Below are 15995 nucleotides of genomic sequence, written 5' to 3' on the forward strand. Positions count from 1 at the left end.
AGGGACCTGGGATGAGCCGAGGCCATGGGAAACTCGGGGCATTGGAAAACTCAGTCCCGAAGACTTTGAGCTCAGCTTCATTCTCCTGCTCTTCGAGCCAAAACTGCTGCCCTTTCCCTACAGTGGAACAAGGGTCCTGGCACCCCCTCCTGAGCTCTATTCTGCCAAGGTTTGGCTGCCAATTCCAAAGATAATTACCAGCAGCCCTCAGTGATTTGGGAAGTAGGGTCTATGATTTCTCCCTCTCTACAAAAGGCTGAAGCTGCTCTTTATTGCTAAGTAAGAACAGAGCCCAGTCCTGAATCTAGAGCTGTCATACTCCTAACTGGTAAGTTGTAGCACCTCATTCATTCTTAGGCCCCTTGCACCCAGCATGGTAACTGGCAGAGAATGCACTCAAGAGTATTTGGGGAGTGCTGGGTCTGGGAAGGTTGGGTATAAGAGGTCATGGGGAAGGTCAAGACTTTGCCCTGGTGTAGCACCATGCTTATGGCAGAAAGCGAAGAGGAACTAAAGGGCCTCTTGATGAAAGTCAAAGAGGAGAGTGAAAAAGCTGGCTTAAAACTCAACATTCAAAAAACTAAGATCACGGCATCCAGTCCCATCACTTCATGGCAAATAGATGGGGAAACAATGGAAAACAGTGACAGACTATTTTCTTGGGCTCCAAAATCACTGCAGATGGTGACTGCTTCAGCCATGAAATTAAAAGACACTCCTTGGAAGAAAAGCTATGATAAACCTAGCATATTAAAAAGCAGAGACATTACTTTGCCAACAAAGGTCCATCTAGTCAAAGCTATGGTTTTTACAGTAGTCACACACGGATGTGAGAGTTAGACCATAAAGAAAGCTGCTGCTAAGTAGCTTCAGTCATGTCTGACTCTGTGCGACCCCATAGACAGCAGCCCACCAGCCTCCGCCATCCCTGGGATTCTCCAGGCAAGGACACCGGAGTGGGTTGCCATTTCCTTCTCCAATGCATGAAAGTGAAAAGTGAAAGTGAAGTCGCTCAGTCGTGTCTGACTCTTCGAGACCCCATGGACTGCGGCCCACCAGGCTCCTCCGTCCATGGGATTTTCCAGGCAAGAGTACTGGAGTGGGATGCCACTGCCTTCTCCAAAAGAAAGCTGAGTACTGAAGAATTGATGCTTTTGAACTGTGGTGTTGGAGAAGACTCTTGAGAGTCCCTTGGATGGCAAGGATATCAAACCAGTCAATCCTAAAGGAAATCAGTCCTGAATATTCATTGGAAGGACTGATGCTAAAGCTGAAACTCCAATACTTTGGCCACCTGATGTGGAGAACTGACTCACCGGAAAAGACCCTGATACTGGGAAAGATTGAAGGCAGGAGGAGAAGGGGATGACAGAGGATGAGATGGTTGGATGGCATCACCGACTCCATGGACATGAGTTTGACCAATCTCCTGGAGCTGGTGATGGACAGGGAAGCCTGGCATGCTGCTGTCCCTGAGGTCGCAAAGAGTTGGACATGACTGAGTGACTGAACTGAACTGAACTGAGCATGATTCCTGGGTCTAGGGTGGGAGGGCCTGTTCATGGACCTCTGGAAGACAATAGGGGCTTTTCAGAGATCAAAGGGACACATTGTGGACCATAGGGAAGTCTCAGTTATGTATGATTTGATAAAATAATCACATTAAGTGTTTAGCACAATGCCAGGCACATACATGTGCCCAATAAATACAAGCAAATTATTATAATCATTCATAGGGAGGGACCAGAGGTGGCTCAGTGGTAAAGAACATGCCAGCCAATGCAAGAGACTTGGGTTTGATCCCTTGGTGGGGAAGATCCCCTGGAAGGGGAAATGGCAACCCACTCCAGTATACCTGCCTGGGAAATCCCACGAACAGAGGAGCCTGGCGGACTACAGTCCGTTGTGTCGCAAAAGTTGGATATGACTGAGCACGCACACACACATACATTCAGAGGGAAGTAAGAATGGACTATGCAGGAAGGCCCATTATAGACAGGGAAAATCTTGAAGGAGTTGGTTGAGAGCAGCGAGCACTTTGGGTACCTGGAGCTGCATCCCAGTTCTTCTAAGTCCAGGGAAGAGAGAATCCCATCTCTGCTGCCTGGAGTGCTCAGCACACGCAGCACTCAAATGGAAGCGAGAAGTAACTGGGATGAGAGAACTCAGTGGCAGAGCAGGCTGCACACAGCCAGTCCAAGCGACAGTAGGGCAGTGTCCAGCTTAACTGCAGCCCTTGGCGATGCCAGAGGAAGCTCTGTCCATGAAGATGTTTGCAGGCACACATTCACACTCCCTTAGGGGGAAGTCAGAGAGCTGCTGGTCTGAGGGTTGGGAAGAAAGGCTACATGGTAAAGGGGATGGTTGGATAATTCTGGGCTTGAATTCCCCAAGAAATCAAGCAAGGGACCAAGGTCCCTACACCTGCTCGGGGCAGCGGAGATTTTCAGAGGGAGGGGCTATGGCACTAAGGCCCCACAGCGAGGCTGAAAAGAGAGAAAGGGAAAAACTGTGGGGAGCTGGTTTCAGGGAGGCAATCTCTGGGGCTGTGGCTTCTGGTTGCAGGGTGGGAGTGCACTGATCCCCGAGGCCTCCAGGGGGCGCTCAGGCCCAAGTTTGGACACGAGCTCTGTCGACAGCCCAGGACACAGCGCTGGGAATAACTCAGGACAAGCAGAAATGGCCAACATATCCACACCTGGGTTCTCAAATGGCCTCTCAGCCCCTGCTCAGGAGGTGAACTTTCATGCGAGCTGCCTGCTGTGCAGAAGACTCTGCTGGCCTAGTCCCTGAGCGGTTGGGGGGGGCGGAGCGGGGGTGGGGAGGCGGTTGGGTCGGGGGTGGACGGGAGGAAAGAGGAAGGCTTCCAATAATGCCATCTAAATCACCTTGGAGTAGACTAACAAATTAGGAAACAATAGTGGGAAAGTGCCACAGATCAGTCTTCTGTGATAGGTAGGTCCAGGGGTGCTGTGATGGGGACCAGAGCTGTGTGGGAAAGAAGAGGCCAAGCTGAGAAACCACCATCCAGTTATGTGCTGTCTCCCAGCAGAGAGCCCTGCGAGGCCACAGCGGAGGCTGCTTCCGGACCAGAAGGTCCATGCAGGGCCCTGCCAGTACTACTGAATACCCTCATAGTGGGTTTTCCGGGGGGCATTCCCGCTCGGTGTGAACACTTCAGTCTCCCCAGGCAGGCTCAGTGAAACCTGTAGGACACGTGGACACAGTTCTGGAGCTAGAGATGGCTGTTGAGGGGTTGGTGATGAAAGGTCACTGGGTGCTCAAGGAGGGCTAATCCCAGGAAGGTTATAATATAAGATTTTAGAGGCTGAAGACAAGGAGAAGGGGAGTCTGGGAGTAGCAGCCCCCAGTGCCCAGCAGCTGGGAGGAAGCAGGCCCAGTCAGAGATACCCTGCAGTGGGAGAAATGGGTGTCAGGTATCTGCTGAGGGAGTCGAGGCGCTACCCATGCTGCCAAGGGCCTGAGGAGTCCAGCTTTGTCCACTAACTTCAGGGGAGGAACAATGTTAACATGACATGTTTTCATGGTAAGTCAGGAGAGGACGCTAAACCTGATGGCAGAGGCCTGGTAACACGTTCCAGGGGTCCCAGAAATCTCTGTCTTCCTGTCAGGAGGAAGCTTTGCAGAGTAGATAAGGGATCTGAGGCCTTTGCTGAGGTTATTTAAGGGGATGTCAAGGGCATCTGAGAGGGATCAGGGGCCCTTCAGGCTGGATTGGGGAACAGGGATCCTGGAACCTCAGCCTGGCCCAGGGCTGACGGTTCATATTTGTCTCCCACAGCTACGTCTCAGATAGAAACAGGCAGACCCCAGTGAGTGCTGAAGATAGCAGGTACTAGAGATAGCAGAGCTGAGAGGAGGAGAGGAATGCAGGGCTGGACACCGGAGAATGAAACAAGACTACAAGATGAAGGTCAGTGTCACGGAGACCTATGACCCCTATGTCACAGTATGTCTCCAAAATAAAACACCCCCAATCCTGATATTCTCCTTACCTGGGAAGGAGGAAAACTGTCAGAAATTTGGCAACATTAGTAACACTATTCAATACTTGAAATTTATGTTTTTCATTCAACAAATATTTATTTAACATCCATTACAGGCGTACCCAGTTTATTGCGCTTTGCTTTACTGCACTTCACAAGATAGTACTTTTTTGTTGTTGTTACAAATTGAAGGTTTGTTGCAACTCTGGGTTGAGCAAGTCTTTTAGCACATTTTTTCCAACAGCATTTGCTCAGTTCATGTTGCTGTGTCACATTTTGGTAATTCTTGAAATATTTCAAACTTTTTCAGTTTTATTAATACTTGTTCCAGTAATCTATGATGTTACTATTGCAAAAAGATACAACCCCCTGAAGGTTCAGATGATCGTTAGCATTTTTAGCAATAAGGTGTTTTTAAATTAAGGTATAGAGGTTTCCCTGGTGGCTCAGTGGTAAAGAATCCGCCTGCCAATGCAGGAGACACCGATTCTCAGACCCTGGTCTGAGAAAATCCCACGTGCTGTGGAGCAACTAAGCCCTTTTACCACAACTATTGAGCCTGTGCTCTGGAGCCCGCAACTTCTGAGCAATTCTGCAACTTCTGCAACTTCTGAGCCCTTGAGCTGCAACTACTGAAGCCTACACGCTCTAGAGCCCATGCTCCACAACAAGAGTGTAGCCCCTACTCTCTGCAACTAGAGAAAAACCCACACAGCAACAGAGACCCAGCACAGCCAAAGATAAATAAATAAAATTATTTTTTAAAATTAAGATAGGTACTTTTTTTGATCTAATGCTATTACACACTTAATAGACTACAATCCAGTGTCATTATAACTGAAACTCCAATACTTTGGCCACCTGATGCGAAGAACTGACTCATTGGAAAAGACTCTGATTCTGGGAAAGATTGAAGGCAGGAGGAGAAGGGGACGACAGAGGATGGCATCACCGACTCGATGGACATGAGTTTGAGCAAGCTTCAGGAGTTGGTGATGGACAGGGAAGCCTAGCATGCTGCAGTCCATGGGGTCACAAAGAGCTGAACGCGACTAAGTGACTGAACTAAACTGAACTTTAAAAAAACTAATTTACTTATTTTATTTCTAGTTGCTCTGGGTCTTCATTGCAGCACACTGGCTTTCCTTAGTTGTGGTGAATGGGGGCCACTCTCTAGGGGTGGTGTGCAGGCTTCTCATTGGAGTGACTTCTCTTTTATTTGCACTGAGAAACCAAAAAATTTGTGTTACTTTATTGCGATGTTCACTGTATTGCAAGGATCTAGAAACAAACTCGAGATATCTTTGAGGTATGCCTGTACATGCCCGGTACTAGTTTAGGTGGAGAAAATGTAATGGTACGGGAATTTCCCTGGTGGTCCATGGGTTAAGACTCTACCCTTCCAATGTCTGGTCGGGGAACTAAGATCCTACATACTACATGGCGCAGCCAAAAAACATTTTAAAAATTAAAAAAATACATAATGGTACATAAGACAGGCAAATCAAAACTAGCAAAGAAAAAAAAGCATAAACAAGCAGAAGCAAAAGCATAAACAAACAAAATAATTTCAAGTTTTATTAAGTAATGTAAAGGAAACCAGCGAGATTCTGAAATAGCTAGATGAGGTGGACAAGAAAGGCTTCATTGAGAAGACGGCATTTAAGCAAGAATCTGCTATAAATATTGTGAAACCCCAGTACAGTTTTATTTATTCTGTGATAGGTAAACAAAGAACTTTCCCCTTAAGATAGAAACTATGAAGAAAGTCTAATTACTAGCAGGTCTCTCTGAAAGAGACACCTCCTCCAGCCCTTCCATCCCAGGTGATTTTTGCAAAGCCTGTGGGGGTGGGGGCAAGGATGGAACTTGGACTTTCAGCAATGGTGAAATATTATTGACCTGCCAAGGGCAAAGATAAAGAGACTTGGGAATGCCCCCAACAGGTCCCTGATGGAGCTTGGAAGAAACTGTTCTCTGAGTTGTTCTAAGTTTGTTTGTATGTGTGTGTGGTTATTAAGTATATGGAAGTGTTAGTGTCTAAGAGTTTCAGAGCCAGGCTTGGCACAGTTCACAAAAATGTTACTTTCCTCTTCTCACCTCCTGCGTTGTTCAGGTAAGTCCAACCACAGCTAGGGGGTCCTCAATCAATCTACCCGCTTCTTACCCTCTATGGGTACCCAGACCCATCAACAAGGTGAAGAGTTATGTTGAACATCAATGGCCTGGGCCAGTCACTGCTCAAAAGTCACTGAAGGGCTTTGCTGTTCACCTGAAACTATCACAACATTGTTAATTGGCTATACTCCAATATAAAATAAAAGGTTAAAAAAAAAAGTCACTGAAGTGGGATGGGGCCTCCTGCCGGGAAGAGTTAGTCTTGGACTCAGATTTCTGTTCAGACCCTGACCTTATTTGCACTGATGTAATCAGCCAATATTGGCATAGTCCTGAGAGATCTCGTTCCCAGCAGGCTTGGAGGTGGGGGTAGTGCTGCTGCCTTCCCTATATAGGGGGTTCAGCCATGTGCCCAGTGCTGTCCTGGGGCCTCTCCAGCTCACCATGGCTCGGGCATTGGGAGCGCCAGTTGCACTGTGGCTGTTGGGCTTGTGCTGGTCTTTGGCTAAAGCCCACCCTCTGTGAGTGAAGCTGAGGCTGGGGAAGGAGGACCGGGGTCAGGATTAGAGTGGGATAGGGCCAACTTTTAGGTCTGGGATAAGTCTGGGGTCTTGGGACTTCCCTGGTGGCTCAGACAGTAAAGCATCTACCTAAAATGCAGAAGACCCAGGTTTGATCCCTGGGTTGGGAAGATCCTCTGGAGAAGGAAATGGCAATCCACTCCAGTACCCTTGCCTGGAAAATCCCATGGACGGAGGAGCCTGGTAGGCTACAGTCCATGGGGTTGCAAAGAGTCAAACACAACTGAGCGACTTCACTTCACTTCTTCAAGTCTGGGGTCAGGAGCTAAGGGAGAGGGGTTAGATCCTGTGAAGCCAGACAGTTCTGTGTCTTCTCTCTAGGGCTAGAGCTCCTGGGCTTGGGCACGGAGTTGAAGATGGGAATGTGGCCAAGCCGGATCCAGACGTGACGGGTGAGGCCCTGACTCTCTGTGTCTGTCTCTCTGCTTCTGCACTGTATCCTCTTACTGGTCTTTCACCTGTTGTCTCCCTACCTCCTCCCCAGAACGCTGCTCGGATGGCTGGGGCTTTGATGCTACCACCCTAGATGAGCATGGGAACATGCTGTTTTTAAAAGGTAGGAGGGGCTGGGATTGGGGCATTTGGGACCTCAGACTTGGTCCCCTTCACCAGGGTGTATCCTGGTGGTCTTAGGCATTATTTAAGAGCATCACCCACGGCTTCTTTGTAACTATCTCAGTAGGCCAAAAGTTTGCTCTGGGTCCCTCAGTGACTGTGTGTTTTTCAGGGGAGTTTGTGTGGAAGGGTCATGCCTGGGCCCGGCAGTTAATCTCGGAGAGGTGGAAGGATGCCCCCAGTCCCGTGGATGCTGCATTCCGCTATAATCGTAACAGTGTCCTTCTGATCAAGGTACGACTGGACCCAGGTCAGGGCCAGGCCAGAAGTGCTGGAATCAACACGAAGAAACCCTCCCCCAGGTGGCCCTTGCCAACAGGTTCCAGGTTTCCTCCTCCTGGGCCTTCCTTTCCTGAGAAAGGTCAGGCTAGGGGTGTGTGTGTGAGCGCGCATGCGGGCCTGACAGGCACCACATCCAGGGGCTCTTCTTCAGTCCTAATCTGCGTCCACACCTCTCTGCTACTCCTCAAGCTGTCAACCATCCTTTCCTTCCTAGAAATTCTTCCTTGGCTTCCATGACCCGCATCTGGTCTTCTTCCTATGGTTGCCAGGTTGTTCGCCACACAATGGTACCTGGCCAAGGGGTGAGTGGAGGATGAAATCCAGCCTGCTGTGCTCATCAGGTCCCATGCCCTGGCCCAGCTTGTGTCTGCTCCTTCTCGGCACCTTCTCCTGACTCACACAAAGATGCCGCGTGGCTGGGTGGCCCTCACTGCCAGCTTTGTTTTCCCTCCTGCCTCTTTTCCTGCTCTTCTCAGCTTCTCATCCTGGGCCACTCCCTGAATGTACCTTGGGGATCCTTCCCAGACTTTCCATTCACCTTCCCTGGGTGATCTCAACCACTGCCAGAGCTCTGAGACTCTCCACATCATGGACACCAGATATGGGTCTCTCTCCAGAGCTCCAGACATTTCTTTGCAATTTCCTGGCTGACATCTTCAACTTAGATGTTCTGTAGACACCTCAAATGCAGCACCCCCAAAACGGAACTCAGTACCTTCTGTACAAATCCCTCTCCTCCCGAGTCTCCTGTTTCAGCAAATGGCACCACCACATGCACATCCTGTAAGCCAGGTGCACACGGGTCATGAGGCCTGGCCCTTGGTTATCTTTTCAGGTTGATCTCTTCCCCCGCCACATTCACTGTGTGCCAGCCACACGCATATACTGTGTAAACGCTACTCCCTCTGCTAGTAATGCCCTTTCCACACTTGTCTACCTGGAAAATTCCTGCTCAGTTTTGAACACCTGGCCCAAATGTTCCCTCCTCTGTGCAGCCTTCCAGGAATTCTCTAGGTTGACTTAGGCACCTCTCCTTTATTCCCAAGGTACTTCACATGCCTCCACCTTGGGGCTCACATGGCTAGGACTCACCAGGGGCTCACTTTCTGCTTTTGTACAGTGAAAAAAAAATGGAGGTCCTTGAAGGCAGAGATAGAGTCTTGTCACCCCTTTATGACCAGTGCTTCTGACAATATCTGGCATGTGGTAGTCATTCAGCAACTGTTTCTTGAGTGAATAAATGAACAAAGGAATGTTTGAATGGATGGATGATTGCAGGATGACTGTGGATGTGTTTGCCAAAACCAATGGTGTTGCAGATAATTGTACCTTGGGAGTGCTAGTTGTACACAGTGAGATGTGTGTGTGTAGTAACAATGATTGGATTTGCACAAACTGAAGGTGTATATTTGTGCAAGGGGTCAGCACATTGTTGTCCACAGATGGATAGAGAGTATGGGGGACTGCAGAAGAATATTATGTTAAGTGCAATAGATCAAAGGTGTTGTGCCAGAGAGCCGAGTGGCAGTGTCTGGCGTGCATATTAAAAATAGAGTGCTTTTGTGTGCAGGGGGACAAATTCTGGGTATATCCTCCCGAGAAGGGGCAGGAATATCCAAAGTTGCTCCAAGAGAAGTTTCCTGGAGTCCCATTCCCACTGGATGCAGCTGTGGAATGTCACCGTGGAGAATGCTCCAATGAGGGTGTCTTCTTCTTCCAAGGTCAGTGCAGGCTGGAATAAGAGAGCATGGAGTAGTGGTGGGATGGTGGTGATGGACATAGTGGTAGGGAGGGTGGTGCTGGTAGAACCATGATATGGTTTCCCAAGAAAGAGAAATAGAGAAGCTAATTAAGGTCTACACAGTTTAAGTAGGGGAAGTAAGAGGAAGTCATTCTGGGGAAGTTAACTGGATATAATTCTGCTAAAATTCCCTCATTGTCCTCCATGACCCTTAGACAAATCTATGTTCTTTAGTCTCACAGACAAGGTTCTTCACGACCTTACATACAAGGTTCTCCAAGTCCCTCCAGCCTATTGACCCTCCAGCCTTTAGTCTCTCAATCTCTTCCCTTGAATATGAAGCCCCCCAAACTCTCTGCTATTCCCTAGACACCCAATTTGCTTCATGCTTTAGGCTTCCATCTCCCACTCTTGTCTGCTTTGTTACTCCTTCAGATTTTAGTTTAAGTATCACCTTCTTGGGAAGTTTTCCCAGACTCTTCCCACTGCCCTTGCTGAGCTGATCATGTGTACTTTGCTGCCGAATTTTGTTGTATGACTACTTTCCTCAATTCTTTCCCTGCTGGGATGTGAGCTCCATGTGATGGGGACCACATCTTGTCCATCCTGGGGCCCAGTGCAAGCACAAGGGAGGGCACAGTCTGGTCTCACCGAATACTTGTTGGTTGATTGGACAAAGGCAACCACACGTGGTTCTGGGACTTCAATACAAGTACCATAAAGGAACGTCCCTGGCCGGCCGTTGGGAACTGCTACTCGGCTATACGATGGCTCAACCGCTACTACTGCTTCCGGGGTAACAAATTCCTGCGCTTTGACCCCGTCAAGGGAGAAGTGAATTCCACTTATCCTCGGGATGTCCGAGATTACTTTATGCCCTGCCCTAACAGAGGTGAGAAAGCCCCAGCCCTGGGACCTCGGGAGACATGTCCACCTTCCCTGAGTCTGCAAATGCCATACACCCCAGCTCCTACCCTCCCCTGTGGAATGATACCTTGGCCCTTGCTCCAGCCCCACTTCCATTCTGGCTCTTCCCAACTGTCTTCATATGGGGAAGACCTGCACCCCCAATACCCCCAGTGGTTTCTTCCACCTCAGACCTCATTCTGACCTCTTGCCTTCGTGTGTTCTCCCTTGCTTATTTCTCCCCCAAGGCCATGCACATTGGAATGCATCCCAGCATAAGGATAAGCGCTGTAGCCCACACCTAGTCTTATCTGCATTGCTCTCTGACAACCATGGTGCCACCTATGCTTTCAGTGGTAAGAGATGCCCTCCAATCCCCCATCTCTGTCCGCCAATCCCCCATCTCTGTCCTCCATACCTCCCAGCTCTTTCGTGTGTGCCTCTCATCTCTGAGATATTTCCTCCATTTTCATCACTGTGCCCCATATGAAAGGCTCCCATCCTTTCACCCTAGCATGCTCCTTTTCACCTCTCATTTCCTCAGATGCATATGGTCCAACCTATCTCACTGTCCAGGCCTCTAACTTCTTCCACCTGTCTGCCTCTCAGTACTATCCATGCCAGGTCTGTGTCTTCTCTGGACCCCCTGAACCTATGACTCCTCATATTCCCTTTGCTCCTGCATGTCTCTGACCCTCTCCCCGCCCCCCTACCTCAAGCTTATCCCCAGGAGCTCCATCTTTTTCCAGGTTCCTGGTTCATATGTCCAGGCCTCTGGGCACAGCATTACCTGGAAATAAGATGTTCCCGTTGCTGAGAATCAGCCAAGAAGTGATAAGTTCCTTAGATCTTTAGGCAACAGCTTCACTAGCGCGATGAGATTTCTCCCCTGAGTGTCCAGGGGAGACCAATCTCCCCAGACCTGTGTCATTAATTAGTAAAACCCATCTAATGCTACCTAAGGATAAGTCTTGATCTATACTTGAGGACAGCTCTAAGGGAAAGAGTGACCTACCACATTACACTCAGCCTAAGACATACGTATGACAGGATACAAGTGTGAAACAGTGGTTTAGAATACAGCAGAGCAAAAAATCCTTCCTTACTCCTAACCCCTGAACCAATCGGATCAGATGTGACTACCAAGCTATAATGAAAAATACACAGCCACAAGCAGAGCATATCCCCATAAAAGGGGGATATATAACATAACAGCACATCCCCATGCTGTAATGACAACATACATCCGTGAGGAAACACACACCGACAGTGAACAAGTAGACCTGTACTGAGAATACATCCCAGAGTAAGAACACATACGTATCAGGAGAATACGCAGCTGCAGTGAGAGCAAGGCACCACTGGGAGAGCACACACGCAAAGTGAGGTAGATGAGAGAGAGAGATCGATAGAAAGACACGGAGATAGAAACACTAAGAAAACAGGGCTACAGGGACCACACAGAGATAGAGAACACTCACCCGTGGCGAGATCCTGGAATCTCAAGGCCATGTGCGCATTAACAGAATGCAGCTGAAATCCTAAATCAAGAGTATCAGAGATGTTCCATAGTTGTTGAGAGAACACCGTTGTTAAAAATACCCAGCCAAGGTGGGAACTCACTATGTTGGCAAAAACACCAGCATGACCCAGTGGTTCAGCAAAGGGCCAGTTCTCCCCTCTCCCTTATTGATAAATCGTTTGTCTCTATCTCACAGTTTCTAATCCATTCTTTCTGCTTTCCCAACTTTGGCTCACACATGGACCATCATGTCCTCTCGATTTTCTCTCTTGTTATGATCTTTTAGCCTCAGATACAACTGATAACTGCCTCGGTTGCTTTTCTTCCTATTGGCTTTCCAGAGAGAGAATGGGACTGGCCCAGCCCCATAATTTTATTCCAGATCACATTAAAGTGGCTGCTGGTTGGCCTCTGCATTGGCTATTGATGGACTGGGGGGCTCAGCACTTATTTCCTCTGTCCAAAGAGCAGCATAGCTCTGATTCTCAAAATAGGAGCCAGGAGCAGGGTAGATTCATTAGGAGGGAAAGGTGGATATGTGGTCACTGAGACTTGTCTGGTTAATACACATAAAGAGAGCTTGTGGCTGCATGGGGAACACCAGCTATTTATCAAGCACCTGATAGGCACTGGGCATTGTTCTAGGCACTGGGATACAGTGATCAACATGGCAGACAAGACAATTACCCTCATAGAGCCTGCTGGAGAGAGAGAAGATGATAAAAAAGAGAAAATAAAAGAGAATACTTTCAGGCAGTGTTAATAGCTGTGAAATGTCCTGGGAACATTAGAATATTTCTTATTCCCAAATACCATTTGAAGCTAGTATAAATGAATTTGTGAGTTGTTGATATTTTAAAATATAAAATAAAAAATGTTAAGTGTCAAAAAGCTGTGAAGGAAATAGGACAGAATAATTGGATAGAGGTGAAGAGAATGATGGGCCCCTTCTCTGAGAGATGATTTTTAAAAAATATTTATTCTGTTTATTATTTGTCTGCACCAACCTTAGTTGTGGCATGTAAAATCTTGTTCCCTGACCAGGCATCGATTAAACCTGGGCTCCTGCATAGGAAGCGTGGAGCCACCAGACCACCAGGGAAATCCTGAAGAGATGACTTTTGAGCTGAGATTTCAGTGATAAAGAGAAATTAGCCACATAAAGCAATGGAGGAGAAGCATTTTAGGGAAGGTGAACAGCAACTACTTTGAGGAGTCAAGAAAGGAGGCCAGTGTGACTCGACTGTTGGGAAAGAGCAGATGAGTGGCTTGAAAAGAGGGAGAAAGTAGCCAGATCACATGGGCCTGGGAATTCCCAGGCGGTCCAGCGGTTAGGATGCTATGTGTTCACTGCAGAGGGCCCAAGGTTCTGTCCTTGGTTGGAGAACTAAGATCCTGCAAGCCGTGCCTGGACCAACCAAAAAAGAAAAAAGATTATATCATGGGCCTGGTAAGGATTTTCAACTGTAAAAGGAAGTTAGGAGGGGATCTTGAGCTGAGCCATGATCTGTTCTGACTTAGATTTTTAAAAGATCATCCTGGTTTCTTGTGGAATGTTAAGTCACAGAGCTGTAATTGTATAAGCAGGGAATCAGAGCCATAATTGTGTAAGCAGGGAATCAGGTGAAGAGTTCGTGCAGTTGTCTGGATTAGAGGTGATGACACCTTGGACTGGGATAACAGCACAGAGGTGGTGAGGAGTCATCATGATGTATTCTGGAAGTCAAGTCCATAGCATTAACCAATGCCTTGGATATTGGTCAGAGTGGGGAAGGGAAAAGAGAGGTTTCAAGAATGACTTAGCTTTGGGGACTGGGAAACTGGGTGACAAGTGGTTCCTTTTTATTAAGATTTGAAAAGACTAGGGTAGAAGGTGTGTGTGTTTGGTGGGAGCAGAAATGAGTTTGGACACATTAGGGTTTTCGTATCTAGTGGCCCCAAATGGACATATCAGGTAGGCAGGTGAGTTTGAGCCTGACACTCAAAGAAAAGGTCCATCAGAGGTGAAGAGAACAGATCAAAAGTCTTCATCATGCAGATGGGGTTTAAAACCCTGGACTAGGTAAAATCACCTAGAGAGTGAGGGCAGATAGAGTGGAGGCCCAAACTAGGGGAATTTAATGTGAGATACCAGGCTGAAGAGGCATCAAAAAGGTAAGAACACTGGAAGAGTCTGGAATAACAGGAGCCAAAATTTAAAAAAAAAATTAAAGAAGGGAGCTGTGAGCAGTCAAATGCTGCTAAGAGGCAGAGTAAGAAGACATTAGATTTGGCAAGTTGGAGGATACTTAACCCTGAAGAGAGAAATTTCAATGGCAGAGGGAAACAGCAATGTAAGTGAAGTGGATTGGGGAAGGAAAGGTAAATAAAAGGTTAGACAATTTCTTTAGGAATTTGTTATGAAAAGGGAAGAGGAAATTAGGGGGCTGGTCTGGCTACTCCCTGTCTCCGGCCATCTCAAGGGATTAGAGAACACAGCCCGTGTGAGAATACCCAGTGGAAGCTTGCTGTGGTCTTCCCTTTTCTTTTTTTTTTGAACTTTTTATTCTGTATTGGGGTTTAGTTGATTAACAATGTTGTGATAGATTCAGGTGAACAGCGAAGGGACTCAGCCATACATATACATGTATCCATTCTCCCCCAAACCTCCCCTCCCATCCAGGCTGCCACATAACATTGAGCAGAGGTCCATGTGCTATACAATAGGTCCTTGTTGGTTATCTACTTTAAATATAGCAGTGTTTTAGGTTATAGGTCCTTGTTGGTTATCCATTTTAAATATAGCATTTCTAAAAAGAAATGACACAAATGAATTTACTTACAAAACAGAAAGAGGCTCACAGACATAGAAAATGGACTTATGGTGGTCAGGGGGAAGGGACAGTTATTGAGTCTGGGATGGTCACAGATGGTGCTTCCCTTTTAACTTCTGGCCACTGTCTCATTGTAGCACCTCCTCACACGGACGTCTGAGATGCATAAGGAGCCCCCACCAAACCTCATAACGTTGGCCTGATCTAGCAACCTGGTCATTCTTCTCCAAGCTTGCCCTTCCATCAGGCCCCTACTGCCTCCAGTTCCAGTCAGGTCACCATGCCTAACTTGTCCAACCGTGTGCTTGCTCTACTTTCTCACCTAGCCTCTTCCCTCTTGGCCTCTGGATGCACTCTCCCCTCCCTCTCGGGACTCACCCCTGCATCTGTCACTTGCTTCTTCACGGCCTGGCCTTTTACCACCAGCACTAGAGCTACCTCTGCTACCCCACAGAGAACCACTACTGGCGTCTGGACAGCAGCCGGGACGGGTGGCATAGCTGGCCCATTGAGCATCTGTGGCCCCAAGGCCCCTCAACAGTGGATGCTGCCTTTCTCTGGGATGATAAGCTCTATCTGATCCAGGTGTGTGATGGGAGAGAGGCCTGAGGTGGAGACTGGGGAGAATACCCTGCTCTGTGCTGATCAATGTCCTTTGTCCTCCAGGGTACCCAGGTATATATCTTCCTGACAAGGGCAGGCTACACTCTCGTAGAATATTATCCAAAGCAGCTGGAGAAGGAATTCAGGAGCCCTCATGGGGTCAGCCTTCATTCTGTGGATGCAGCCTTTACCTGTCCTGGATCTTCTCGGCTCCACATCATGGCAGGTGAGGGGCGTTGGGTGCTGAGGGGTGGTTGGTTCTGTGCTTCTCCATCAGGGCATGAGAAAGGCCAGGTGCAGATCCCCGTGATGTGGAAGCCATGTTCTATCCGGTGTCTCTTCCCAGGCCAGAAGCTGTGGTGGCTGGACCTGAATTTAGGAGCTCAAGCCACATGGACAGAGCTTCCTTGGCCCCATACGAAGGTCGATGGGGCCCTGTGTACGGAGAAGTCTCTGGGCCCCCACTCGTGTTCCGCCAACGGTCTGGGCTTGTACCTCATCCAAGGCCCCAATCTGTACTGCTACAAAAACGTGGAGGAACTGAGCAAGACCAAGGACCTTCCCCAGGCCCAGAGGATGAACAGCCTCCTGGGCTGCCCTCCCCTCCAGCACTCCTGATGGGAGTCTGGCCCAGCTCCTACTCCCAATTCCCTCACAATAAAGCCAGAGTGCTTCTTCACTTGAATCAAAGGGCCCTGGTTGTGGAACAACCTCACTTCTTTCTTTGAGTTGAGAAGCTTGTAACCTCTCTTTTTTGAGGCTCTTAAAGCTACGGGAGACAAGGGAGGGGAGGGCTGAAGGACAAAC

At 48.2% G+C, this 15995-nt stretch overlaps 1 protein-coding gene across 8 annotated transcripts; it reads left to right on the forward strand.

The window, feature by feature from the left end:
* The first annotated feature begins 2618 nt into the window (after window positions 1–2618).
* HPX (hemopexin) lies at window positions 2619–15878 on the forward strand. 8 transcript variants are annotated; one of them, XM_081540958.1, is made up of 12 exons: window positions 2796–2955; window positions 3053–3096; window positions 3803–3934; window positions 7028–7098; window positions 7191–7262; window positions 7434–7555; window positions 9174–9324; window positions 10024–10236; window positions 10499–10606; window positions 15040–15170; window positions 15252–15414; window positions 15535–15878. In XM_081540958.1, exons 5-12 carry the CDS (start codon window positions 7247–7249, stop codon window positions 15804–15806), a joined length of 1176 nt encoding a protein of 391 aa, XP_081397084.1. In that variant the 5' UTR covers window positions 2796–2955; window positions 3053–3096; window positions 3803–3934; window positions 7028–7098; window positions 7191–7246; the 3' UTR covers window positions 15807–15878. The 8 variants fall into 8 exon arrangements, with proteins under 8 accessions (XP_081397085.1, XP_081397082.1, XP_081397084.1 ...); XM_081540962.1 differs by having other exon boundaries at window positions 3814–3934; XM_081540960.1 differs by having other exon boundaries at window positions 2800–2955; window positions 3050–3096.
* The last annotated feature ends 117 nt before the right edge of the window (window positions 15879–15995 follow it).

The sequence above is a fragment of the Giraffa tippelskirchi genome, chromosome 11 (assembly GCF_054371585.1).
Source record: "Giraffa tippelskirchi isolate mGirTip1 chromosome 11, T2T-mGirTip1v1.2.pri, whole genome shotgun sequence".
NCBI classification, from domain to species: Eukaryota; Metazoa; Chordata; class Mammalia; order Artiodactyla; family Giraffidae; genus Giraffa; species Giraffa tippelskirchi.